This window comes from Sapajus apella, unplaced genomic scaffold, assembly GCF_009761245.1.
Source record: "Sapajus apella isolate SASKATOON/1434 unplaced genomic scaffold, GSC_monkey_1.0 scaffold29, whole genome shotgun sequence".
Lineage (NCBI taxonomy): Eukaryota > Metazoa > Chordata > Mammalia > Primates > Cebidae > Sapajus > Sapajus apella.
Genome location: NW_022436969.1, coordinates 25,137,300 through 25,163,487, shown reverse-complemented (window position 1 = coordinate 25,163,487; position 26,188 = coordinate 25,137,300). Strand labels below are relative to the sequence as shown.

Here is a 26,188-nt window from a genome sequence, read left to right as displayed (position 1 = left end):
AGCTCTGCATTCAAATCCTGGATATCCTTGTTAATTTTCTGTCTCATTCATCTGTCTAACATTGACAGTGGAGTTTTGAAGTCTCCCACTATTATTGTGTGGGAGTCTAAATCTTGTTTTATGTTGTTAAGAACTTGCTTTATGTATCTGGGTGCTCCTGTGTTGGTGGCATATATATTTAGAATAGTTAGCTCTTCCTGTTTGATTGATCCTTTTACCATTATGTAGTGTCCTTCTTTGTCTCTTTTGATCTTTGTTGGTTTGAAGTCCATTTTATCAGAGACTAGGATTGTAACCCCTGCTTTTTTTTGTTCTCCATTTGATTGGTAAATCTTGTTCCATCCATTTATTTTGAGTCTATATGTGTTTTCTATGTGAGGTGGGTTTCCTGAGTACAGCACACCAATGGGTTCTGACTTTTTATTCAGTATGCCAGTCTGTGTCTTTTTATCAGGGCATTTAGGCCATTTACATCCAATGTTAACGTTATATGTGAATTTCATCCTGGCATTTTGTTACTGGCTGGTTTTCTTTCCCGTTTGTTGCCTCATTTTCTTCATTGCATTTTTGGTTTTTGCCAGCTGTTTTGCTTTTGCTGTGTCTGGTATTTGTTCCTTTCTGTGCTTAGTGTTTCTTTCAGGAGCTCTTGTAGGGCAGATCTGGTGGCAACAAAATCTCTCAATAATTGCTTGTCCGTAAAGGATTTTATTTCTCCCTCACTTATGAAGCTTAGTTTGGCTGGATATGAGATTCTGGGTTGAAAGTTCTTTTCTTTAAGGATGTTGAATATTGGCCCCCACTCTCTTCTGGCTTGTAGGGTTTCTGCTGAGAGATCTGCTGTGAGTCTGATGGGCTTCCCTCTGTGGGTGACCTGACCTTTCTCTCTGGCTGCGCTTAGCATTTTTTCCTTCATTTCAACCCTGGTGAATCTGATGATTATGTTCCTTGGGTTTACTCTGCTTCAGGAATATTTTGTGGAGTTCTCTGTGTTTCTTGAATTTGAAATTTGGACTGCCTTGCTAGGCTTGGGAAGTTCTTCTGGATAATAACCTGGAGCGTGTTTTCCAGCTTGAATTCATTCTCCCCATCATATTCAGGTACACCAATCAAGCGTAGATTAGGTCTTTTCACATAATCCCATATTTCTTGGAGGCTTAGTTCATTTCTTTTCACTCTTTTTTCTCCTCTTGCCTTCTCTTTTTATTTCATTGAGTTGATCTCCAATGTCTGATATCATTTCTTCTGCCTGATCGATTCAGCTATTAAAACTTGTGTTTGCTTCGCCTAGTTCTTGTGCTGTGCTTTTCAACTCCATCAAGTTGTTTATGTTCTTCTCTAAGTTGGTTGTTCTAGTTAGCATTTCTTCTAACCTTTTTTCAAGGTGTTTGGTTTCTTTGCATTGAGTTAGAACGTGTTCCTTTAGCTCAGAAAAAAAATTTTTTATCCACCTTCTGAAGCCTGTTTCTGTCAATTCATCACACTCCTCGGTCAAGTTGTGATCCTGTGTTGTTGAGGAGTTGTGATCCCTTGAAGGAGAAGAGGTGTTCTGGTCTTTGTTGGTTTCATCTTTTTTGCGCTGGTTTTTTTCCATCTTTGTGGATGTACCTGGCTGTGGTGTCAGGGAGCTGCTTGATGAGTTCGCTTATCTGCCTGTGGAGGCGCTGCTGGGGTCTAGGGACTCCTTCAGGTTACTAGGAAAGCTTCCTGTGTCTTTTTTGTTGATAGTAGGAGACTAGGTCTGCCTATTCCGCTGACCTGTAGGTGCTGCGTTGTCAAGAATGCTGTCCTGTTGCTACGTAGGTGTCCTGTGTTTTTTGTTAAAACATGTAGCCGAGTCCCACCGCTCTAGTGGTGGGTTATGCCCTTCCTCCACTGGGCTAGATCATTCAGGGTTCATCTCAGGCTGTGGCAGTGACTGTGCAACCCACTAGAGTCAGAGCTTCAGCCCTCGGGTTTATGGGGTAGGGGAGGGACCCGCCCAGCCACATCCAGCCATCTCCCCCTTTCAGCTTCCTCTCTCTCCAGTCATGGGGTAGGCACCTGCCCAGCTGCTCCTGCTTACAGCTCCCTCTCTCTCTGGGCAGTGGGAGGGGATGATAGCTCAGTCTTCAGGCTCTTACTCAACTCCATGCTTGTAATTCCTGGTGCTTGACTGGCAAATATCCCCTGTTCTGTGTATTGCTGAGGCTTTAGAGGAAGCGCTGTATCTGGACCAGAGTGCCAGAGGGAGAGCCTCCCACTTGCCGGTCAGATGCACTTTCTGGGTGAAGCAGCACCCCTCCCCGTTTTGGTCTGCCCTGAGTGGGCTTTGTTCACCATCGGACCAGACCCATTAAAATGCACCTGGTACCTTGGCTGGAGCTAGGAAATCTCTGGATTTTTGCATCTCTCTTGCTGGGTGTTGTGCGCTGGAGTTCTGTTTATCAGTCATCTTTCAGGAGTTTTTAAATGAAGGTAGACTTTTGCTGTGTTACCCAGGCTGGCCTTGAACTCCTGGGCTCAAGTGATCCTCCCATCTCAGCCTCCTGAGTAGTATCTGGAATTACAGCCATGTGCTACGATACTCGCTTATGATTCTAATAATTTATGTTTTTCTATTTTTGATTTAAAATGTATATATTTTTCTTTAATAGTGCATGCTGCTACCACTGAAGACTGCATGAACAGGTAGGATTTTACAGATTTTGAAAAATGATATGTAATCTAAAGGACTGCAGAGAAAAGAAACTAATAACTGTTGGGTGTTTTATACTGGGCTTATGTGCTTCACATTTATCATCTCCTGTAGTTCTCATATAGCTTTGCAAGTAGCTGTGCTGTTATCAACTGCTTTTTAAATAATTAGGTATCCACGATTTAGAGAGATTGCATAATTAGCCCATGATCTTGTAATTAACAAGTAGCCAACCCATGATTTGACCATGAGCCTGCCTGGTCCCCAGATCACTTCTCTTAAGACCTGTGCAGCAATGGAATCAAGGTACAGGTCAAAATCAGATCTGTTCAGAAAGTTACATTTTGTTTTATGTCAACACTCTCCTTAGAAACTTGGTTAGTTCAGAAATTTGTCCTAACATACCTGATAATTGCAGTGGTAACCAGCAACTTATTTTTACCATCAAGGTTTTTAAGGTAGATCTCACTTAGCAACCCTAGGTTGTTTTCCATAAGCAACATCAGCCAAGTCCTGGAGAGAAATATTTTGCTGTAAGTGGTCTGCATATAGACCATGTTATGTTAATTATATTTTGCTCACATTCAAAGGAAATGTTAATTGATTTCTCTACTTTCTGACTTCCCTGTTTGGTTTTTCCTTTAGGCAAGTACGTTGTTTAGTTCCATGAAGCTTTTTCTTTTTCTCCAAAGTCCATTTTTTCCCTGTGAGTTTTCTGTATTCTTTTCTTGATTTTTTGTTTGTTTGTTTGTTTCTTCTCTGCTTTTCTTGTTGTGTTTTTTTTCTATGACTGTGCTCATGCCAGCTAAATATTCTCAATTTTTCAATATACAGAATCAAAAGCACATCGAATTTCAGGATTTTAAGGGATATTAGAGACTAAATAAAATATCTAGTACTTCATTCTGTGTTTAACGTCCCAGACAAGTGGTTGTTCAGGTGAAGACCCTGAAACTCAAAGATAGTAAATAATTTCTTTGGGAACACTTTGTAGCCTAAATGAGATTTGAACTCAAATTCCTTAGTTCAAAGCCTAGTCCTCTTGTATACCATCCTGTCAGTATTTTAATAATAGAAAAGGGAGAGTGGGTCTAGTGATCCCAATGGAAGATGATGAGAATGGAATGAGCTGGTGAACCTTAATGGAAGTGGATAAGAATGGAACTAGCAGGGGGAGGCCAAAGACACTGAATTAGATAAGAGTAGGAGTTTAAGAAAAGAGATCAGAATATTGGGCTTTGTGATAAGGATAAATTAGAAAAGCACAGGATGTTGGGAGTTCGCAAGAAAGACAAAGTAGGGGGCTTAAGAAAGTCCTAAACAGGTTGCTGCTGTTATTGTTTCTCTGCTTAGAAAAACTGGCAGACATCAAGGGTTTTTTGTTTTTGTTTTTGTTTTTTTGAAAGATGTTAAGAGAATTTGAGCCACTGGGAAGAGTCGTAGAGCAGATAGAAATGTGTATCATCTTCCACTCCAGCTTACAGAGGTGTAGCTTAGAGCTTGTCAAGTGCTAGGGTATTGGAGGTTGCTGAACTGCATAGATCTGTGACCCAGGCCAGGTCTCCCCTTTTCTCTGCCTCTTTTCCCAATTAACTGATGTTCTTCTAATATCTATGTAGGTTTAAGGCAAGCATAGGATTAGCTGGCAAATTAGTCAAGAGCTTCATTTGGGTAGTTGGTCATGTGCCTATCCTAGAGGTGGATGATTGAAATTCCATTTAGCTTACTTTCCAGGAACAGGGAAACAGAGCTCCTACCCTTGATTATTTGACCTCATCCTTTTAGGAATCTATGCTTTCCTACGCTGAACATTTAAAATCTGGAGACTGCCATGGAGCCCCGCAGAAGGATCTGGAAGTGGGAGCCCACAGGAAGAAAGATATTCAGATAGTACTTAGAGAAATAGAGATACAACTACCAGGACTCAGTTATGTTCGCTAAACCCGTTTATGTCTAGTATTCCGTTATTGGAATGCTAAGCATGTGGGAGTTATTTATATCCTACCACTCAAGGTCATCACCAAGGTCTGACTTTTCAGATTCAAAAAATTGCAACCTCAGGCATAAATGGGTTAATTGAGCTTTCAGTTCAGCCTTCAGGACAAACTGCTGTGGGTCTCTGCCAGTATATTGACTGACACTATTTGGTATGGAAGTAATACTGAGTAGGCATTGGATATCACATAGGTTTGGAGAGCTGAAGGAAGAAATAGGTAACAAATATTTTTTGAAACAAAGGTCATATTTTAATTACATCAGGATATATATTATTTGATATACTGATAGCTGATCTTTTCCTAGATTTTGTTTTTCTTTTTTTGTTTATTGGAGGTACATACAGATACAGACTGGGAGTTGTTTTGTTTTGTTTTGTTTTGTTTTGTTTTGTTTGTTTTTGTAAGAAATGAACCTTATTTTTGTTTTGTATATTTTTGCTCTTAAGGCTTTCCTGCAGACTGGATACCTTTTTAGGGCATACTTCACAGGATGGTGACTTCAATTTTAATTTCAAGGTAAAGTGGTCTTCTGAAATTAATATTCTCACTCTGAATCTACTTTTATATAGTATTTACTCTTAAAATTTAGCAATGGTCTACCTTTGTTTATCCACAGAATAGAAATTTAGTTAAGAAAACCATTTTATAGATATATAACTAGGTAAATTTATTTTTTTAACTTTGGTACATAGCAGATAACTGATAAGTACTTTGAGGGAATGAGAACTGAAAAAGAGAATGGGCTGGAAAATACATAATGGCAGGAAAATTATACTACAAGAAGCTTCCCCACGAGAGAGGAAATGTGAAATTTGGTCAAAGCTCATTGGAATAAATTTCTTTACTGTGAATTTTAAACCATACTAACTGACTTTTATAATACTTATCTGTTAAATGAACCTTTAATGGATCTAGTTACTTGTAGTAATCATGGAGCCTCCCTGTTAACCATAGTATATAGTTGCTTTTTTCTTCTTGACCATTTATTATTTTGGTATTATACAGTTTTTGGCAGAGAGTTTTAAAAAATGTTTATCCTTGGGTCTGTAATTAGACTAAAACAATATTGGCAATAGCGGGAATTTAATTATGCATGATGTCATGTGCCTGCAATACCAGATGTTCAAGAGGCTGAGGCAGGAGAATTACTTGAACCCCAGAGTTTGAGACCTGGGCAACATAATAAGACTCCATCTCTAACTTTTTAAAAAATTATGGAAGACTAGAAATTAAAATGCTTCCTCAAAATCTGTATGGCAAAGAGATTCCACTGTATTTTCTAAGTCACTAAGAGCATATTTTAAAGTCTTAATCTAATTGAAGAATAGATGTTTTGTTCAAAATAATAACATACAGAAGTAAGCAGAGAATTTTAGTATTGATACAGTAAGACTTTAACTTCAGAAGGCTTTTGGAAGTGCAATTTTCAGAAATACCTACTCAGAGTTCTTGTATCTCATTCTAAAATTTCAAATCTCAGCCTTTTCTATTCAGTTATTTAAATAAAAAATTTTAAGCTACTATATTACTATGAGTTACTGGAGATTAGGAAACATATTTGTTTTTGGAGTACCTAAAATTATGATTTGCATGTAAAAAGTATTTTAATAGTTTTCATTATAAATAAATGAACACACAAATGAGTTTCTATAAAATGGAATGTTATAAGTAACATAGTACACTTGATATATTCTAATAATTAAATCTCATTTCTAAAATATGGCTTAAATTTATATATTTATTTTATTTTATTTTATTTATTGTTTTGAGACAGTCTTGCTCTGTCACCCAGGTTGGCACGATCTCAGCTCACTGCAACCTCCGCCTCCTGAGTTCAAGCGATTGTTGTGTCTCAGGCTCCCTAGTAGCTGGGATTACAGGTGCATGTCACCATGCCTGGATAATTGCATGTATGTGTGTGTGTGTCTGTGTGTGTGAGAGAGAGAGAGATTTAAATGCAGAGGGGCTTTCACCATGTTGGCCAGGCTGGTGTTGAACTCCTGACCACAAGTGATCCACCCTCCTCGGCCTTCCAAAGTACTGGGATTACAGGTGTGAGCCACCATGCCTGGCCCCTTTTAATGTTTAGGATATGTAAATTCAGATGAGTTGTGTTAAGAAAATGTGACAAAATAGGAAGGAAATAAATTAGAAATATGTCATAAGTAGAAAAGATGGATTTAGTATATCTTCTAATATCCTTCAAGTGGAAGCTTAGGTTAAGATTTTAGCTTAAAACTTCTTAAATTTTTTAAAGCCCTAACTCACGTTATATTAAATATATATTTTCAAGCCACACTTTACTGTTTAGAATTCTGCTTGCTAATTCTTTCTCCAGGTGGAAAGTTGATGGATTATTTCTTGTTCTATTTTTCTCTGTTGATGGTAACAATGTTCCAGCTTTCAGGTAGTGATAGATGAATTTTAGAGTAATAAAATTAATAACCCTTTTATTATACAAGTTTTTACAAAAAGCTTATTGTAAATTTTAATCAATATTACTAGGGATCCATTATGAACACAAGTTTCTGTTAGGTATCTGTATTTCCCCACATACATTATTGTGGTTAAAACTTTTTCTTTCCTTGGCTTAAGCTAATGCTTGATTGACTGGCTGTCTCTTTTTTATTTTGTTGTTTCTCTCCTTTTTTTTTTTTTTTTTTTTTTTTTTTGAGACAGAGTCTCGCTCTGTCATCCAGGCTGGAGTGCAGTGGCACAATCTGATCTCGGCTCACTGCAACCTCCACCTCCCAGGTTCAAGCATTTCTCTGCCTCACCCTCCTGAGTAGCTGGGATTACAGGTATGCGCCACCATGCCCAGCTAGTTTTTGTATTTTTAGTAGAGACAGGGTTTCACCATGTTGGCCATGCTGGTCTTGAACTCCTGACCTCGTGGTCTACCCTCCTTGGCCTCCCAAAGTGCTGGGATTACAGGTGTGAGCCACTGTGCCTGGCCTCTCCTTTTAAAAATGATTTACTTCAGCCCTTCTCCTTGCAGAACACGTGTCTTTAGTGTCTGTTCTTTTATTACACTCTGTCTCTATTGTCAACATATTTAGTGACAACTTCCTCCTTAGTAGCTGTGTGTAGATTTCAATCATCAGTCATTGCCCTACAAGGTTTATTCTTATTTTTCTCTCTTTCTTGGAAGGAGCTGAATTAATATGATAATTTATTTCAGCTTTTTTATAAACAATATAGAAGTTGCTTGAACTGTTTGCAGTGTCTGCCCATTTAAATAAGATACCACTAAAAACTAAGTTCTCACATTTTCCCTGTAAGACATAATTTATGCAAATACACAACATATAATTACATATTTAATTTATATTTCTTAATAAATTAGTTTTTTCAGTAATACTCAAAACTCCCTATGGCTAAGTTTTGTTCTAGGTTATTTTGGTTAAGAAAATAATCTAATTGATATAGTATTTGTATAATAATGAACTAGTGGCAAAAGAGTAACATTTTGAGGATATCTGTATCATCTCTCATAATCCTCACCCCATGAGAACATGTACATTAGTAAATGACAGATTTAAGGTTTGAATCTATTAATACATGAGGGACTCTAAAACCTGTATTATTTGTGTTAGATCATATAGTACTAGTGAATATTATAATTAGTTTATCAAACTTGATACATGTCATTCTCTTAAAGCTATTGTTTTCTTTTCAGAATGTTCCGAAACAACACTTAACCAAGCAAAGAACTATTTCTCAAAAAACAGTCTCCTCAATGAGGAATAATGGTAAGCTATCTGAAGACTACCTATTCTTGTGTTATTCATTGACTCTTAATTACAATTTTTTATATACTCTTTCCTTTAACTTTAGTGAAAACATATGTCACTGTGAGAACAAGAAATATAACTTTGTTTGAAGGCAGCAGTTCTGACAGCAAAAATGAAGATGGGGATAAAATCCATCCTAAAATCATCAATGTTCATCCTTGTCGACCTATTCACCCTGGTCTGAAACCTTCCCTCAATCCTATTGTGAGCGCTGGTGTTACAAAGGTACATTGTTTCTTTTTAAAATCTTTCCCCTCCCCATGCTTTTTTCAGATACCATCCCCTCAATCTTCATAATGAGGACAGGGATCCTAGAAAGAAATGCAAGTCCTCAAGATCGGATGGATTACAATCTCTAGTCCTTCACCCTCGAATGCTTGCCTTGTATATTAGAATTAATATTCTTTCCACCTGGCCCATTTTGCAAACCATAGCTTTCTCTGAAACATTTTTTTTTTAAATCCCCTTTGCTATATTTCTGCTGAAAGAACATGTGAAATGGCTCTCACCTTTCCTATATGTCAGTTATTACTACTCTCTCAGGATCTGAATTCATGCTCTGATCTCTTATATACATTTAGCATACAAGTCTACTATAGATTTAGTTCAATGTAGTTCAAATTTGACCGCCTCGTTCTGTGAGTTGGACAATAAATTGTATATGTATTTGTATAATTGCAAAAAAAAAAAAAAAACAAGTGTAACAACTACGGAGATAGATGCATGGGTTTAAGGTTTATGAAAAGAGATGGGAATAGACAGTTCTTAGGTTTGCCTTTATGAAAGGAAATAAATAATAAGCAACCCAAAAGAACAGCTCAAAATGAGCTGGGCACAGTGGGTCACGCCTGTAATCCTAACACTTTGGGAGGCCAAGGTGGGCAGATTACCTGAGCTCAGGAGTTCGAGACCAGCCTGGGCAACATGGTGAAACCCTGCCTTTACTAATAAGCAAAAAAATTAGCCAGGCATGATGGCACATGCCTATAGTCTCAACTACTCAGGAGGCTGAGGCATGAGAATTGCTTGAACCCAGGAGTTAGAGGTTGCAGTGAGCCAAGATCATATCACTGCACTCCAGCTTGGATAACAGCGCTAGACCCTGTCTCCAAAAAAAAACAAGAATTAAATCTTTCCATGCAATTCAAAAATGCATTGTCATAATGTTCCAGAAATAAGCATCTGCATAAATTAATTAAGGAATATTTTATACTCCTGAAAAAATGTGGAAATAAATATATAATTGAAAAGTGGAATTCCATGATTTTCCCTCCTCATGTTAGTATATTTTACAAATATTTATCGATACTGTATCCTTTTCCTGAGTAAGGTTATTTACTTCTATTCCAAATGTATTTATCCCAATCTGTCTTCTAAGGTTCCTGGGTGCCTCAAATTTTATAGGTCCTAAACTGAACACATTGTTCTTGATTCTTTCCTGACTACTGCCCTTCGTAATCTACTCTGTCATCTGGCTTCCCTCTCCTAGTACATAACACCTGGTAAATAGCACTGAAACATTGAGAAAGGGAAATCCTGCACTCCAGTTCTCACATCACCAATGTGTTCACTTACCAAGTTCTGTATTTTTACCTGCTTACCACTTTTCATATCTTATTACTGTAGTTCACTTTGTGACCTGTATTTCTAGAATACTCTTTTATAGTTTGGTCCCTGCCTCACCACTTTCATTTGCTTTTACATTGCTGCCAGGATGACCTTCCCAAAATATATTTGTGATGATCTTAACTCGTCTGCTCATTGAGTGGATCCCCATTACATGAAGGGGGAATTTTACATTCCAGCATTACATATATCTTTTGTAGTTTGGCCTGGTTTTCCTGCTTTCTCTCTCCACCCCATTCCCTCTGACTGCATTCCAGTAAAACTGGAGAAAGCAGGAAAACCAGGCCAAAAAAAACAATGCCCATCCTGCATTATCTAGAAATCCTTTATACCCTCAATCTTCACTTTGTCAGTCTCAAAATATGGCCCTGATTTTTCAACATTTATGGAGCTTTCCAAGTAGAATTGACTATTCTCTCTTAATGCCGTCACCATATTTCATTGATTTAAATTGTAGACCTGGTGTTATATGTTTGTTCTTCCTGCTTTTCATATATCTCTATCCCCACTTGAATATAGGGTGGAATCTGTCTTTTGTTTATATTTTCAGCTTTTCTCAGGAAATGCCATGATTTTATATGCACGGTGAATAAAGAAATACAATGGTTTCTAAAATTTTTTTGTTTTTGTTTTTATAGGAGGAAGCAACAAAACTACCAACTGGAAAAAAAGAAAACGGTATTATTTAAAGTGCTCCATGAGAGCAAACAAATTATAATAATTTTTTGTGTGTACAAAAATCAGAGGTGGTAAGTTAGTGAATAGCTTTGAAAAAAAATATTTGCTTAAATCCTATTATTAAAAAAAGAAGAAGAAGAAAACACCAAATGTGGCAGCTCATGCCTATAATCCCAGCATTTGGGAGGTCAAGGTAGGCAAATCACTTGTGCCCAGGAATTTCGGACTTGCCTGGGCAACATGGCAAAACCTGGGCTCTGCTTTAAAAAAAAAGCTACAAAAATTAGCTGAATATGATAGCACAGGTCTGTAGTCCCAGCTACTTGGCAGGCTGAGGTGAGAGGATCACTTTAGCTGAGGAGGTTGAAGCTGCAATGACCTGTGATCATATCACTACATTCTGGGTAACAGAGCAAGACCTCCCAAAAAAAGAAAAAAAAAAAAAACCAAAGTCACAGACCCAAAAATCATATCTTTTTTGCTATTTTTCTCATATTATAATCTCCCTTTTCCTGAAACTACATCAAACCTGAATTTTTTTTCTATTATTTTTATTTTATTTAAATATTCATGAATGGAGATAGACTTTACATATGTATTTGAAATTTTACAGTAACTAATAGTGTCATGAATGTATCTGTGACTAACATTTTATAGACAAGAAGTTTGCATCAGGATCAGGAGAAGAGGAAGACATAGGGTCACCCTCGAGGTCTAAGGTACTGTCTATTGTTGTAAGTATCAAGTCATGTTAAATCATAAAATAGGATGTTTGGGCTTTACTTTCTCACCTGTCCATACACCCATAAAGGAATTATTTTCTCACCTATCAGTGTATAATGAATACAATAAATATGTGCGAAGTCGATTACTGCTGCATATACAATTCTGCTAATTTGCAGAATTCATTTAAGAAGCCAGTGTAGTATAGTTTAAATATATATATATATATATATGGAATGACTTTGGGTTCTGAAGATAAGTTTGTCTAAACACTAAAAAATTATTCCAGATCAACCTAGTAGCAAATGTTATGATTCCATGGTATATCTGAATGTGTAAATATCCCAATGAGATGCAGAGATAAAGCGGTTAAACTGTAGGGGTTTTTTTTGTTTTTTTTACAACTTGGAACTTGAAAAGATAATGCCTAGGACTTGAAGGTGTTGATATGTTTTGCTCATCAGTGTAAACCTACAAAGAACATTTTCTGAGAAGGAAAAGCATGGGAAATAGTATATGTGTGGAAGTATAAAAACAACAATTTGGTTTAATAGTGTTTTAGTTCTTTTTAATAATAGAATGCAATGAGTTTCTTTGTGGCAGCCATGCTTGTAGTAACATAAGTAAAAAACAATAATGATATATTTCAAGGCAACTGTGAAAAGAGATGAGAATGGCCTGACCTCTTAGGTAGAAGCAGCTGGTACATAGTGGTACCAGCACTGATTGGAAGTCAAAAGATATGTTAGTATCCTGGTCCTGTCACTTATTAGCTATGGAATCTTGGGAAAATTTATTTAACTAATTTGAATGTCAGTGACCTTTTTCATAAAGACAGTATTAATATCTATCTCATAGGTATGCATAATGTACAAATGTGGTAAGAAATGTGAAAATATTTTGTAAACTGGAATATGTACATACAAATATGAGACAAAATGAATCACAGTGAGATTCGGTGCCTTAATACATACTGTGAGTCTTTTTTTTAACCTATAGTCAATACTGTCAATTAGTCAATACTGTCAAGTAATCACTACTGTCAGGAGAACAATGAGAAAGTATAGCATAGGTATGTGGATTTCCAGTTTGAAGTAAAGTTTTAGTAGTCTAATACTAGTGATATCCTATGGGAATAGAGTGATTTGACACTCAAGACCTCCTGATAAGATTTTAAATATTTTGACCTTGAATAAATTTATGTCATTGTGTACTGTGTGCTAGGCAGTTATACACTGAATACACAAGATGAGGGCTTATCCTAGAGTAGTAGGAACACAAAAACAAAGAAACAACAAACACATAAGTCACTACAAGTGCTTCCTATGAAAAAAACAGAAAATGTTCCATTACAGGAAATTGAGGAAGTTTGTAGTTAGGATTGGGATGGGAGTGGGAGTAGAATTGTGTAGTCAGAGAAGATCTGTCCAGGTGCCATTTAAGCTGCCAGCTAGAGGCTGAGAAGAAGAAAGCCATGTGAAAATCTAAAAGGAAGATGTTCTGGACAGAGAGAAAAATGGATTATAATTGTTCATCATTTTGCTTTTAACATCCTCAAAAGACCAGGAAGCAGAAAGTGGGGCAACCATCATCATCATCATCATCATTTTTAATGTGTAGGAAAGAAAATGTGCAAATGAGAATCTGGAACATTTTAGATGCTTTGTGAATAAATGTTCTTATTCTTCCCTTTTATTAAGGCTTGCTCTAGGTTTTTAAGTTATTTCTTAAATGGAAAAGAGTGGCAGAGTATATCTAATATTTGCTTGCTTTTATTTAAACATAACATAAACAAAAGTTTTTTTTTACTACTTTGACATTTTATTCAACCATTTTTATATCAGTAAAAATTTTGTCAAGAAATACTTTAATTTTATCAGGCCCTTGTTTGCCTAAATGAAACAGCTTCATCAGTGTTCTGTTTATACACAACCTGGAGTACTCCAAAGTTTCTTATGCCAGTAATCTTCTTTTAATAAAAAAATTCTATAATTGGGAATATTTTAAATGTTAAATGCTGTAATATAGCAAATGTATTGTATTTTTATAATGCCCTCTTTTGATGGAGATTGCAAATTAGAGTTAGGTCTTTTGAAGTGAGTGACTTGTTGAAATATGCACGTAAGTTAATACTTCGCCCGTAAATAGGTTTCCTTTTGCCTTCCATACCCAGTTTTACAGAGTCAATAGCCTAATGAAGATAAAAGATAAGCTCCATCTAAAAAGCATATGTGAGGTTCTCTATTGAAATGTTTTGGTTTCCAGACTGGGCACAGTGGCTCATGCCTGTAATCCCAGCACTTGGGAGGTCAATGCAGTTGGATCACTTAAAGTCAGAAGTTTGAGACCAGTCTAGTCAACATGATGAAAACTCCATCTCTACTAAAAGTGCAAAAATTAGCTGAGCACAGTGGCATGAGCCTGTAATCCCAGCTCCTCAGGAGGCGGAGGCAGAACAATCGCTCAAACCTGGGAGGCAGAGATTGAAGTGAGCTGAGATCATGCCATTGCACTCCAATCTGGGCTCTCAGAAAAAAAGCAAAGCGAAGAAAAGAAATGTTTTGGTTTTCAATACCTGCTTCTCTTATTTTTAAGTCTAATTGCTTTAAATATAGGAAATTTGGGTTTTTAAAATAAGCGATTAGGAAATCTTTATGCAACTAATTATTGTTATTTTGTATTGAAACTCATTGTTGATATTAATTTTAACAGAGTATCTCGAAGACTGTTCTCCAGATGCATGGTGGTCATTCATCTGGGCCTGTTGATCAGCAGAGGAAAAATGCAGTAAATGGAAATGTAGATGGTAATAAACATATTTTATTTTTAAAAACATTTTACATAATGTTTATTTGAAAACACCATCACTGATGTAGTATAACAAGCAAAGGAAGATCACTTACCAAATGTACAGTAAGAAAAGTGAAAGGTGATACGTTTTCTATATTAACACACATATACAAGAGAGTAAATTGAGAATGCCACTAAAGGAGTTTAATTAATAGCTCCATTTCAAGATACTCCAAGATCTGAGGAAAGTCAGGAAATAAGAAGAAAGGAGAGGAGGGAATGAAGAATGAGAAAGGCAGTGAGTACAGGGAGTAAATGAAAGAAACAGAAGGTTCATATAATGGAAGGTGGCAAACCCAATAATTCCTTAGAAAAAGGAAGAAAAGGGTTTTAGAAAAGTGGAAAGAATATGTAGTGGGCTTCTAGCACCAAAGCTTGTTGGAGAATTAGAGCAAAATTTTTAATTCTTCCTGTCTTCCTCTTTGATGGAAGTACCTGACCAGGCAGAGCTATGTTTTATCTACCTCATGTGAATGTAAGCATATATGGTCATCTATGCATGCATACAATTTGATGTCATATGCAGTCAATATGGAACAGAACTTCTCACACTTCAATAAATCATCTTGGGGACTTCTTAAAATGCACATTCTGATTCAGCAGGCCTGGGATTCTGCATTTCTATTAAGTTTTCAGCTGATGCTGATGCTGCTGATCCTCAAGCCATGCTCTGATTGGCAAGATTATAGACTTTTTTCTATATAGAAATTGGAAAGAAGAGCCACTGGGGACCAGTTCAATAATAACAGGCTTAGAGGACAGCATGATTTGGCTTTTATTTCAGGTCATAATTTTAGCCAGAGAGGAAGTAGAGGGAGATGAAGAAATAGAAATTATAGATGTAAGATACTATTGCTAAAATAAGAGGGGAGACTTGGTGGGAGTAATCCATAAAAAAATGTAGAATGGGAAGAACCAAGACCACAGATGTAGAAATTTTCACAAGGTAGATGGATTATAAGCAAGGATGAGGGGGAAAGAAAGAAATTAGCTAGATAAATTTGAATTTTCTGATGAGAAAGTGTATATCCATCCACATCATTGCAAATGACAGGATCTCATTCTTTATTATGGCTAGACAGTACTCTATTGTGTATATGTACATTTTCTTTGTCCATTTGTTGGTGTACAAATAGATTGCTTTTAAATCTTGGCTATTGTGAAGAGTGCTGTGATAAACATAAGAAGGCAGATATCTCTTCAATTTACTAATTCCCCTGCTTTTTAGTATATGCCTAGCAACGGGATTGCTGGATCAGATGGTAGTTTTATTTTTAGTTTTAGGGTTTTTTTTTTTCTTTTAGACAGAAGCAAAAAAAATATGCCTTCTGGTCTCAAGCAATTCTCGCACATCAGCCTCCCAAGTAGCTGGGACCACAGGTGTGTACCACCATGCCTGCCTAATTTTTTTCATTTTTAGTACAGATAGGGTTTCACCCTATTGGCCAGGCTGGTCTCAAACTCCTATGCTCAAGCAATCCTCTTGCTTTGGTGTCCCATACTTCTGGTATTACAGATGTGAACCCCCACACCTGGCCTATTTTTAGTTTTTGAGGACTCTCCACTGTATTCTCCATAGTGGTTGTAGTAATTTACATGCCCACATGTATGAACGTTCCCCTTTCTCCACATCTTCGTCAGCATTACAACCCATCATTTGGATAAAAGCCATTTTAACTGAGGTGGTGAGATGATATCTCACCATCATTTTGATTTGCATTTATCTGGTGATCAGTGCTGTTGAGCACCCATCCATGTATCTATTTACCATTGGATTGCTATTGGATAGCAGTTCAAGACATAACAGGACCAAGGGAAAGTGTTGTTTTGCTTTTATTTTTGAATATGTTTCCAGCCAGAGGGTAAGATTATGAAATAGAAATTATTGATGTGAGATACTACTACCTAATGAAGAGGAAAGAAGTGGTGGGCATAATCCAGGAGACATATATGTAAGGAGAAGGAAGACCACAAATTGAGAGGCTTTTCCAATGACAAGGGGATTGTGAAGGGGGAATGTGAGAGGAAAAAAATAAGCTATCTCAGTAGTTTTAGAGTTAGTGATGAGGACACTTGAGAGAAGTCAATTCAGATGGCTTTAGTATGTTTGCACTCAGGACATTAGATTATCACTGCCCTTGAAATTACTGGAAGGAGGAGGGAGTGCAAGAATTGGGGTAAACCACAGCAACTCATTGCTGCACTTTATATCACACATCAAAGATATAGGTTAAATTTATATTAGGTAATCAAATGGAATTCATTTGAACAAAAGACCTTTCACTGTTTTTGTTAAGAAAGCTATGTTTTAATTAGATACCTGTTCCATAAAAGTACTTTAAAGACTAGCATGGTATACCCAATCATAGTAATTTCAGAAACAAAAAGTATAGGATTTATTCCTTGAATAACAAAACTGATGTTTTCAATAAACATTGTACTGCTTTTGAAACATAAAAGTTTATTATAATGAATGTGAAATTTTTATTTTTGCAATAAATATTTACACATTGAAAGCTGCTTATACATTATTTTGTGATGCGTTTAATATACCATCTTGCATGAGTGGATCAAGAAACTTTGAGACAAGGCCAAACTACAGTATGCAAGCAAGAAGAAGAGAAAATCAAAGACTGCATGTTCTCACTCGTAAGTGGGTGATGAACAATGAGAATACATGGATACATGGAAGGGAACATCACACACTGGGGCGTGTTGGATGATTAGGGGATGGGTAGGGGGATAACACAGGTTGGGGAGATTGGGGGAGGGAAAGCATTAGGAGAAATTCCTAATGTAGATGATGGGTTGATGGGTACAGTAAACCACCATGGCCCATATATATCTATGTCACAAACCTGCATAATCTGCACATGTACCTCAGAACTGAAAGTATAATTTTTAAAAAATTTTGTCAGAATAGTGGAGGAAAACATTTGGATATCAAGAACAAAGTGTAAACTAATGAAGGGGTAAAAAGAAAGTCACATTGGAAATTATTAGTACTAAATAGTAGACAGTAAAGGAAAATATACAATGTTACTTTACCTGTTTCTTTTGGATTTTTATTTTTTTGTTTCTGATGGTTTTGTTAGTTGAGTGGATGAAATTGTCAGTGAATCTATGAGATGATTATATGGCTTGAATCTGGTGGCATCTAATGTCTTGCCAAGTGGTTTGTTGAAGTTTTAGAGAATAAGAAGTATTAAAGAAAGAACCCATAGCCAATATCATACTGAATGGGCAAAAACTGGAAGCATTCCCTTTGAAAACTGGCACAAAATAAGGATGCCCTCTCTCAACACTCCTATTCAATATCGTATTAAAAGTTCTGGCCAAGGCAATCAGAAGAAGTAAAGGAAAAGAAGTAGACGGTATTCAATGAGGAAAAGATGAATTCAACTTGTCTCTATTTGCAGACGACGTTATTATATATTTAGAAGACCCCATAATCTCAGCCCAAAATCTTAAGCTGATAAGCAACTTCAGCAAAGTCTCCAGATACAAAATCAATGTGCAAAAATCACAAGTATTCCTATACGCCAATAACAGACAAAACAGAGCCAAATCATGAGTGAATTCCCATTCACAATAACTACAAAGAGAATAAAATACCTAGGAATACAACTAACAAGGTATGTGAAGGACCTCTTCAAGGAAAACTACAAACCACTGCTCAGGCAAATAAGAGAGGACACAAACAGATGGAAAAACAGTCCAGGCTCATGGTTAGGAAGAATCAATATTGTGAAAATGTCCATACTGCCCAAAGTAATTTATAGATTCAATGCTATCCCCAACAAGCTACCATTGACTTTCTTCACAGAATTGGAAAAAAAAAACATCTTAAGCTTCATATGGAACCGAAAAAGAACCTACCTACATAGTCAAGACAATCCTAAGCAAAAAAAAAAAAAAAAAACAAAAAAAAAAAACTGGAGGCATCATGCTACCTAACTTCAAACTATACTACAAGTCTACAGTAATCAAAACAGCATGGTACTGCTACCAGAACAGAGATATAGACCAATGGAACAGAACAGAGGCCTCAGAAATGAAGCCACACATCTATAGCCATCTGATTTTTGACCAGCCTGACAAAAACAAGCAATGGGGAAAGGATTCCCTAATTAATAAATGGTGTTGGGAAAACTGGCTAGCCATAGACAGAAAGCTGAAACTGAATCTCTTCCTTACAACTTATAGAAAAATTAACTCCATATGGATTAAAAATGTAAACATAAGACGTAACACCCTAAAATCCCTCAAAGAAAACCTAGGCAATACCATTCAGGACATAGGCATGGGCAAGGGCTTCATGACTAAAACACCAAAAGCAAGGGCAACTAAAGCCAAAATTGACAAATGTGATCTAATTAAACTTAAGAGCTTCTGCACAGCAAAAAAACAAACAAAAAACTATCATTAGAGTAAACTGACAACCAACAGAATGGGAAAAAATTTTTGCAGTCTACCGATCTGACAAAGGGCTAATATCCAGAATCTACAAAGAACTTAAACCAATTTACAAGTTAAAAAAAAATCAAAAAAGTGGACAAAGGATATGAACCGACACTTTTCAAAATAAGACATTTATGCTGCCAAAAAAACATGAAAAAAAGCTCAGCATCGCTGGTCAGTAGAGAAATACAAATCAAAAGCATAATGAGATACCATCTCATGCCAGTTAGAATGGCGATCATTAAAAAGTCAGGAGACAACAGATGCTGGAGAGGCTGTGAAGAAATAGGAATGATTTTATACTGCTGATGGGAGTGTAAATTAGTTCAACCATTGTAGAAGACAGTGTGGTGATTCCTCAAGGATCTAGATATAGAAATTCCATTTGACCCAGCAATCTCATTACTGGGTACATACCCAAAGGATTATAAATCATAGTATTATAAAGACACATGGACACTATGTTCATTGCAGCACTGTTTACAATAGCAACAACTTGGAACCAACCCACTGCCCATCTATGATAGACTGGGTAAAGAAAATGTGGCACATATACACCATGAAATACTATGCAGCCATAAAAAAGGATGAGTTAATGTCCTTTGCAGGGACATGGATAAAGCTGAAAACCATCATTCTCAGCAAACTGACATAAGAACTAAAAAACACTGCATGTTCTCATAAATGGCTGTTGAACAATGGGAACACATGGACACAGGGAAGGGAACATCACACACTGGGGCCTGTTGGGGGGTTGGGGGCTAGGGTAGGGTTAGCAGGAGGTGGAGAGATTGGGGAGGGATAGCATTGGGAGAAGTAAGTGTGGATGATAGGGTGATGGATGCAGCAAACAACCATGGCACATGTACACCTATGTAACAAACCTGCAGGTTCTGCACATGTACCCCACAACTTTAATAAATAAAAAAGAATCAAATATTCCACCACAGATTAAGCTTTATTTAAACTCTGATTTTATAAAAGAAAAATATATGTTTAAATTTATGTTTATAAAGACTATAGCTTTTATCTAACTGTTCTAAGTAGTTCATTTTAATTAAATACATGGATTTTTTTTTTTTTTTTTTTTTTTTTTTACCAGAACAAGACTTAAAAATAACATCAGAGGGAGAACAAGAAAATCTTCAAGAATGTGAAAATATCCAGCAACAGGTATGTAAAACTTTAATTTCAAATTTCTGGTTTTCTTTGCTTTCATAACATAGCATATTTCAAATGAAATTACCTTTGGACTGTCCTTTTAGAATCAGTTGAATATAATATTTAATTTTAAACCATTTTAACTGGTTATGAATCTTAAAATATTCTCAGAATGCATAATGATTTACAGTTAATCTTTTCCCTTCAAAATGAAGCCCAAAGTTCCTGAATATTGTTTACTCTTCCTTTTTTGTAACCTCCTAATTAATAAAGAATCATCAAATATTGACTTATAATTTCAAGCAATCAAAATTATGAACAATTCAATAGGGATGGCTGCCGACTTGGGTTCATGTTAAATGAGTAATCTTTACTGATGGTTCAAAATTTGCAATTTTATATTACTAGTCACTAATCCCATGATTAAAAATGTATTCTCCATTGTGATTTTTAATTGATTGCAACATCTATGTTCAAGGAGAGAATAGGGTCATAAACTCAACCCAACTGCCTATCAAGAGAACCAGACTGCAGAATGGAAGCTTTGGTGTTAGGGAACAAAGAGTAACTTTCTAACTTATTTCAATATAGGAAATTTGTAACTCTTGTCAAAAAATTTGTAATCCACTGTCATTAGTGGACTTTAGAATATATTGAAACTTAGCACTATAGCCTGTATAGAATAGCTACATAACACTATCATATTACAGTATATAATTTGAATTTAATTGTAAGAATTTGGCTTTGTTTCTGATTAGTGTTGATTTTGATTTCTATTAATTTAAAGTTTGCCTACTCACCAATTAGTAATCTTTGGAAAAAAAGCACTCAGGTGTGCACTGTTCAGTATCACTATGTCAGGTACAGTGAGATAAAATCTTAAGATGCCTTTGTGATACTGCCAATCATCTTTTAATTCATTTTTTGGTAAATTAAACACTTCATGAATTAATCTTAGTCCAAACACACAGTTACAACGTTAAGATTGATGGTTTATATTTTCCCCTATTTTAGGCTAATGCAAATATTTTTAACTTATTAATTACAATCCAATAATTGGGAGTAGATACAGAGTAAGAAGTTTAAGTTAAATTTTTATTTTTAATTTTTATTTTTCCATACTTTATTATTTATTGGCAAAGTTGTCTTTAAAACATGCACCCTGATAGAAAAGACATCTGACAAACAAAAACTAGCAAATTAATCTTCCACTTTTGCATCTTCAAAAAATGTATCAACAAACAGAAGTGAACACGTACTGTAATAGAGTGCATATAACTGTATATACAGGAGTCCTTTGTGTGCAAAAATAGGAGAAAATGTGGATAAAGCAAGGCAAATGAGGGTGGAAAAAACTTTAAAACTCATCACAATTGAGTTAAAGCAGAGTTTGAATGAAATTTGTGAAGAATCCAAAACTTCTGATTGTTTGGAGGAAGAGTCAATACATGAAGAAGAAACATAAAGAACATACCCTCTAATGTGACAAAAAATATTTGTGATTGTCAAGAAAAAATGCATCTGGGGTAGTCATATGTATAGTATTCCAGTTATTTTTTGAACAAAAATAGTTCAGTCTCATAAATGTCATTCCATTTCAGTTCTATTCTGGGTCCTCAGAATATCCTTGCCAGTCATCTTCTGATTTTTATTTAAATGTAAATAAAATATGCTGTGAAAATAATAGCAAACCAATGCCGAACATGTTTTTAACATAGACCAGTAGAATTTTTATAATGACCCAGAAAGTACAAAAAGCAAAGAACCCAGAAGTAGTTATCATTGGAAAAAAAAGAAGACCAAGAGTGTTATAGGCACAGGCTGAAAAAATAATAAAAATAACACTAATTGCAAATTTGACATCAGAAATGTGCCTCAGTATTGTGATCCAAAAAGCCTTTTAGATTTGTGGCTTACCTCCTACAGAGAAATGAAACATGTAAATAAACAAAAAGGCATGGTGTTTCTGTTGCTACAGACATTTGTAAGAATACAAAACCAATACAGAACTGGTTCCAGAAACCATTGTATCATAATTGCAGTGCAAAAGCTATAAGAGAATACAACTTGGATTAGAAAATGTGCATTCCTCATAAGTGAAGGAAAAATAAAATCCTTTGTGAACATGCAAGTACTCAGAGATTTCGTCACCACCAGGCCAGCTTTACAAGAGCTCCTGAAAGAGGCTCTACACATATAAAGGAACAACCAGTACCAGCCACTCCAAAAACATGCCAAATGGTAGAGAGAATCAACACAATGAAGAATCTGCATCAAATAGTGGGCAAAACAGCCAGCTAGCACCAAAATGGCAGTATGAAATTCACACGTAACAATATTAACTCTAAATGTAAATGGACTAAATGCCCCCATCAAAAGACACAGACTAGCAAATTGGATAAAAGGCCAAAACCCATCGGTGTGCTGTATCCAGGAAACCCATCTCACATGCAAGGATACACAAAGGCTCAAAATAAAGAAATGGAGGAAAATTTACCTAGCAAATGGAGAGCAAAAAAAAGCAGGAGTTGCAATTCTCATCTCTGATAAATTAGACTTTAAAGCAACAAAGATCAAAAGAGACAAAGAAGGACATTACATAATGGTAAAAGGATCAATGCAACAAGAAGAGCTAACGATCCTAAATATATATGCACCCAATACAGGAGCACCCAGATATATAAGGCAACTTCTTAACGACTTACAAAGAGACTTAGACTCTCACACAATTGTAGTAGGAGACTTTAACACCCCATTGTCAATATTAGACAGATCAACCAGACAGAAAATTAACAAGGATATCCAGGACTTGAACTCAGACCTGGAACAAGCAAACCTAATAGACATTTACAGAACTCTCCACCCCAAATCCACAGAATATACATTCTTCTCAGCACCACGTCACACATAGTCTAAAATTGGCCACATAATTGGGAGTAAATCACTCCTCAGCAAATGCAAAAGAACGGAAATCGTAACAAACAGTCTCTCAGACCACAGTGCAATCAAGTTAGAACTCAGAATTCAAAAACTAACTCAGAACCGCACAGCTTCATGGAAACTGAACAACTTGCTCTTGATTGTTGACTGGATAAACAATGAAATGAAGGCAGAAATAAAGATGTTCTTCGAAACCAACGAGAATGAAGACACAACATACCAGAATCTCTGGGACACATTTAAAGCAGTGTCTAGAGGAAAATATATAGCAATAAGTGCCCACATGAGAAGCAAGGAGAGATCAAAAATTGACACCCTATCGTCAAAACTGAAAGAGCTAGAGGAGCAAGATCAAAAAATGCCAGATGTAGGTGATGGGGAGGAAGGCAGCAAATCACACTGCCACGTGTGTACCTATGCAACAATCCTGCATGTTCTTCACATATACCCCAAAACCTAAAATGCAATAAAATAAATAAATGGGAAAAAAAAAAGAAAATGTGCATTCCTCTCCACCACATAGTGACAGAGCATCAAAAGTACATGTAGAAGAATAGTTACAGCACAATATACAAAGATTTAAGCATGGACTAGGCATATTACAACTAGAGTTCCTGACTTTGAAGAAAGAAAAGTTCAACTTGAGAAAGACTTGGAGGGTCATTTGCTGTCACTTGTTTTTTTCTCTTGATCAATTATTTGGTGCATTCTAATTTTTTACTTATGAAAATCTCTTGTGTAAAATGGGATTTCTAAATTCATAATTGTGTGTAGAAATATATTATTTCTCTTTCTAAACGATAGAAGTTCAGGAAAACATTCTACAATCTTTGTTCCTTAATCAACCCAAATCTATCTATCTGTTTTCGAAGTGGCACAGAGATTGAGAAACTAATCTATTCATATACCGTAGATATGGATACTTCTGAACTAGGGTTAGCATATAGGAAATTGCTTAATGAATGTAATACGCTCTGGGATGTAACTTTTTCTATTGACTTTAAGATGATTTGCCCTTACTGAATAAAGTGGGAAATCAATGCGAAGGAAGCAATGACTAAGAAGTGATATAAAAATGTATCTATCCTTGAGAATTGGAACAAATATTCATAGTCAAAGGAATCTGTATGTTGTATGTTGTGCTTTCACATGTGCAAGTTGATCCATTTAACTCAATATGTTGGGGCTTATAATTTCATCATGATCACCTTAAATATGTTTGAAAACAAATGTATATAGATACCTCCATTTATTTTTCTAACCACCATGTTTACATGTTTCTGTCAAAATCAGATCTTAATGTGATTTTATTTAATAGAGTATGATATGTATTAGCATGTATAACTTTATCATGTAAGTACCATAGATTCTCAGCTAAAAATTTCGTTTTTGACTCCAAAGTAGAAACCTGATTTCTGTACGTCGAGTTTTAAAGATAAACAAAAATCTGGCAATACCTTTAAAAGGAAAAGTAGATGAGGCCTCTCAGCCCCTGCTGAGGCATTAAGTTACTTTCGCAGGATCATACTTTTAATTCTTCTGATTAATTTAATGAATTTATCAGGTAATTTATGTGACTCCACATTATAAAATAGTATTATCAGTTTCTGTGCCATAAAATGCTAGGAAATGCCACGTTAGGTTTAGGAGCTTTGGATGAGTCATTTAATCTTTAGATAATAGGGCTAAAGTAGATAAATACTCCAGCTATATAATGTCGTGGTTACTGAATGTGAAATTTGGAAAGCATCTCGTTTTCCAGAACTCTATCCTAGCATCTCAGCAATTTCACTCTGCTTCTTCTGTAGTTTCAAACTTTGGTTCCTGTTTTTCAGCAAGCACCTTCACATTTTTTATATCCTAGCATCCAAATGAAAAAAGAAAGATCAAAGACAGTGGGGAAAACTTATTGCCAAAAAGGGAAAATTTCCTTTCTGTTCCTGAAGTCCCACAGTGGCACATTCTCTAAATCTGGCCATTAGTGTAAACTCCAGGAGGTAAAGATAGAAGAGGACAGATTTCATGCCTTTGTTCTTTTATTTCTCTATTTCTGCTCATCACAAAGGGGTGAAAATTTATATTAGACAGCAAGGAGTGGAGTGAATAAAAGCATAAATTTCGAATGAGCCCTTTTTCAAAGTGTGGAAATTTTTGTTTTATTCACTCAGAAATGATTCAGACTTTATATGAATATTGATGAAAAAATCATAACGTAAGTTATGGTAATAATTATATAGTGATAAAATTAAAGTAAATACAAAACATTTTAATGAATATTATCATGACAGAGTCAAGTGATAAAATGAATGAAAACAAAAATGTTCTATTAGATAAAATAATGGTAATTATTATCAGTGTCAAACTTTCATTGAAGGTTGCAGAAAAAATGAAAACATGCAGAAATAAGAAAGTGGAAGTGTCAAGAAACCTAGATGCCGATTACAGTGACAGTGATGATAATGAATTAATCCAAGAAAGAAGGAGCAGAAAACCTGATAATCCTCAATTCTCCAGGCCGAAGAGTGAAGAGTATAATAGGTAAGACTATAGCAATATTTAATAATATAAAACATCTTAAGTATAATAAATCTGTGTTAAGGATTTTATATATGTTTCATGCTTATATATGTTAAGAATTTTCATTATAGCATCATCATATCAAAAAGCTGGAGATAGTCTAAAATCCCATTAATAAGGAAATAGGTAAATCATCATACCCATTAAATAACGTAGCATGCAACCCTCTTTTTAAAATTAGGTTGGATCTATAGTATACTGATTACTTCATCAGTAATGTATATTTAAAACATTTAGTTTGATAACATATCTTAAGTAAATTTTGTCAGAATATGACATTGTAATATCTTGATACTTGTAATATCTACTGAGTTGCAAAAGGAAACTACGTGCTACCTTGGCACTTTATGTTAGCAACAAAATTGCTAGTTATGACATTTGTTTCTTGTTCTCAGTGCATGAGTGCTCAAATACTGATTCTCACAATAATCTGAATATTGTTGAGGGATGCACATGAAGATCTGTATTCCATGTAAATATTCAGTGTATTGATAAAACTTGTTAAAATATTTCAAAGGATCTTTGATCTACCGAGTCAGGAGTTCACCCAATTTTTTCCTGTAAAGAGTAACTACTTTAGGCTTCGTGGACCAGAAGGTCTCTGACATCTTTCATAGACAACAGATAAATAGGTAGCACTGTGTTCCAAGAAAACTTTACTTACAAAAACAGGCAGTGGGCTGAATTTGGCCCACAAGTACTGATTT

General features: G+C 35.6%; 1 protein-coding gene across 2 annotated transcripts in view; it reads left to right on the top strand.

Moving 5' to 3' along the window:
* LOC116561581 (ankyrin repeat domain-containing protein 62-like) overlaps positions 1-26,188 on the top strand; it is a 96,158-nt gene that overhangs the window by 39,151 nt on the left and 30,819 nt on the right. For both annotated transcript variants that reach the window (XM_032293467.1, XM_032293468.1), the window contains exons 8-16: positions 2,634-2,667; positions 5,118-5,187; positions 8,351-8,423; positions 8,509-8,690; positions 10,730-10,769; positions 11,427-11,488; positions 14,205-14,298; positions 19,906-19,976; positions 25,279-25,442. In XM_032293467.1, coding sequence (XP_032149358.1) covers positions 2,634-2,667; positions 5,118-5,187; positions 8,351-8,423; positions 8,509-8,690; positions 10,730-10,769; positions 11,427-11,488; positions 14,205-14,298; positions 19,906-19,976; positions 25,279-25,442 — 790 coding nt within the window. The remainder of the gene's footprint in view (positions 1-2,633; positions 2,668-5,117; positions 5,188-8,350; positions 8,424-8,508; positions 8,691-10,729; positions 10,770-11,426; positions 11,489-14,204; positions 14,299-19,905; positions 19,977-25,278; positions 25,443-26,188) is intronic.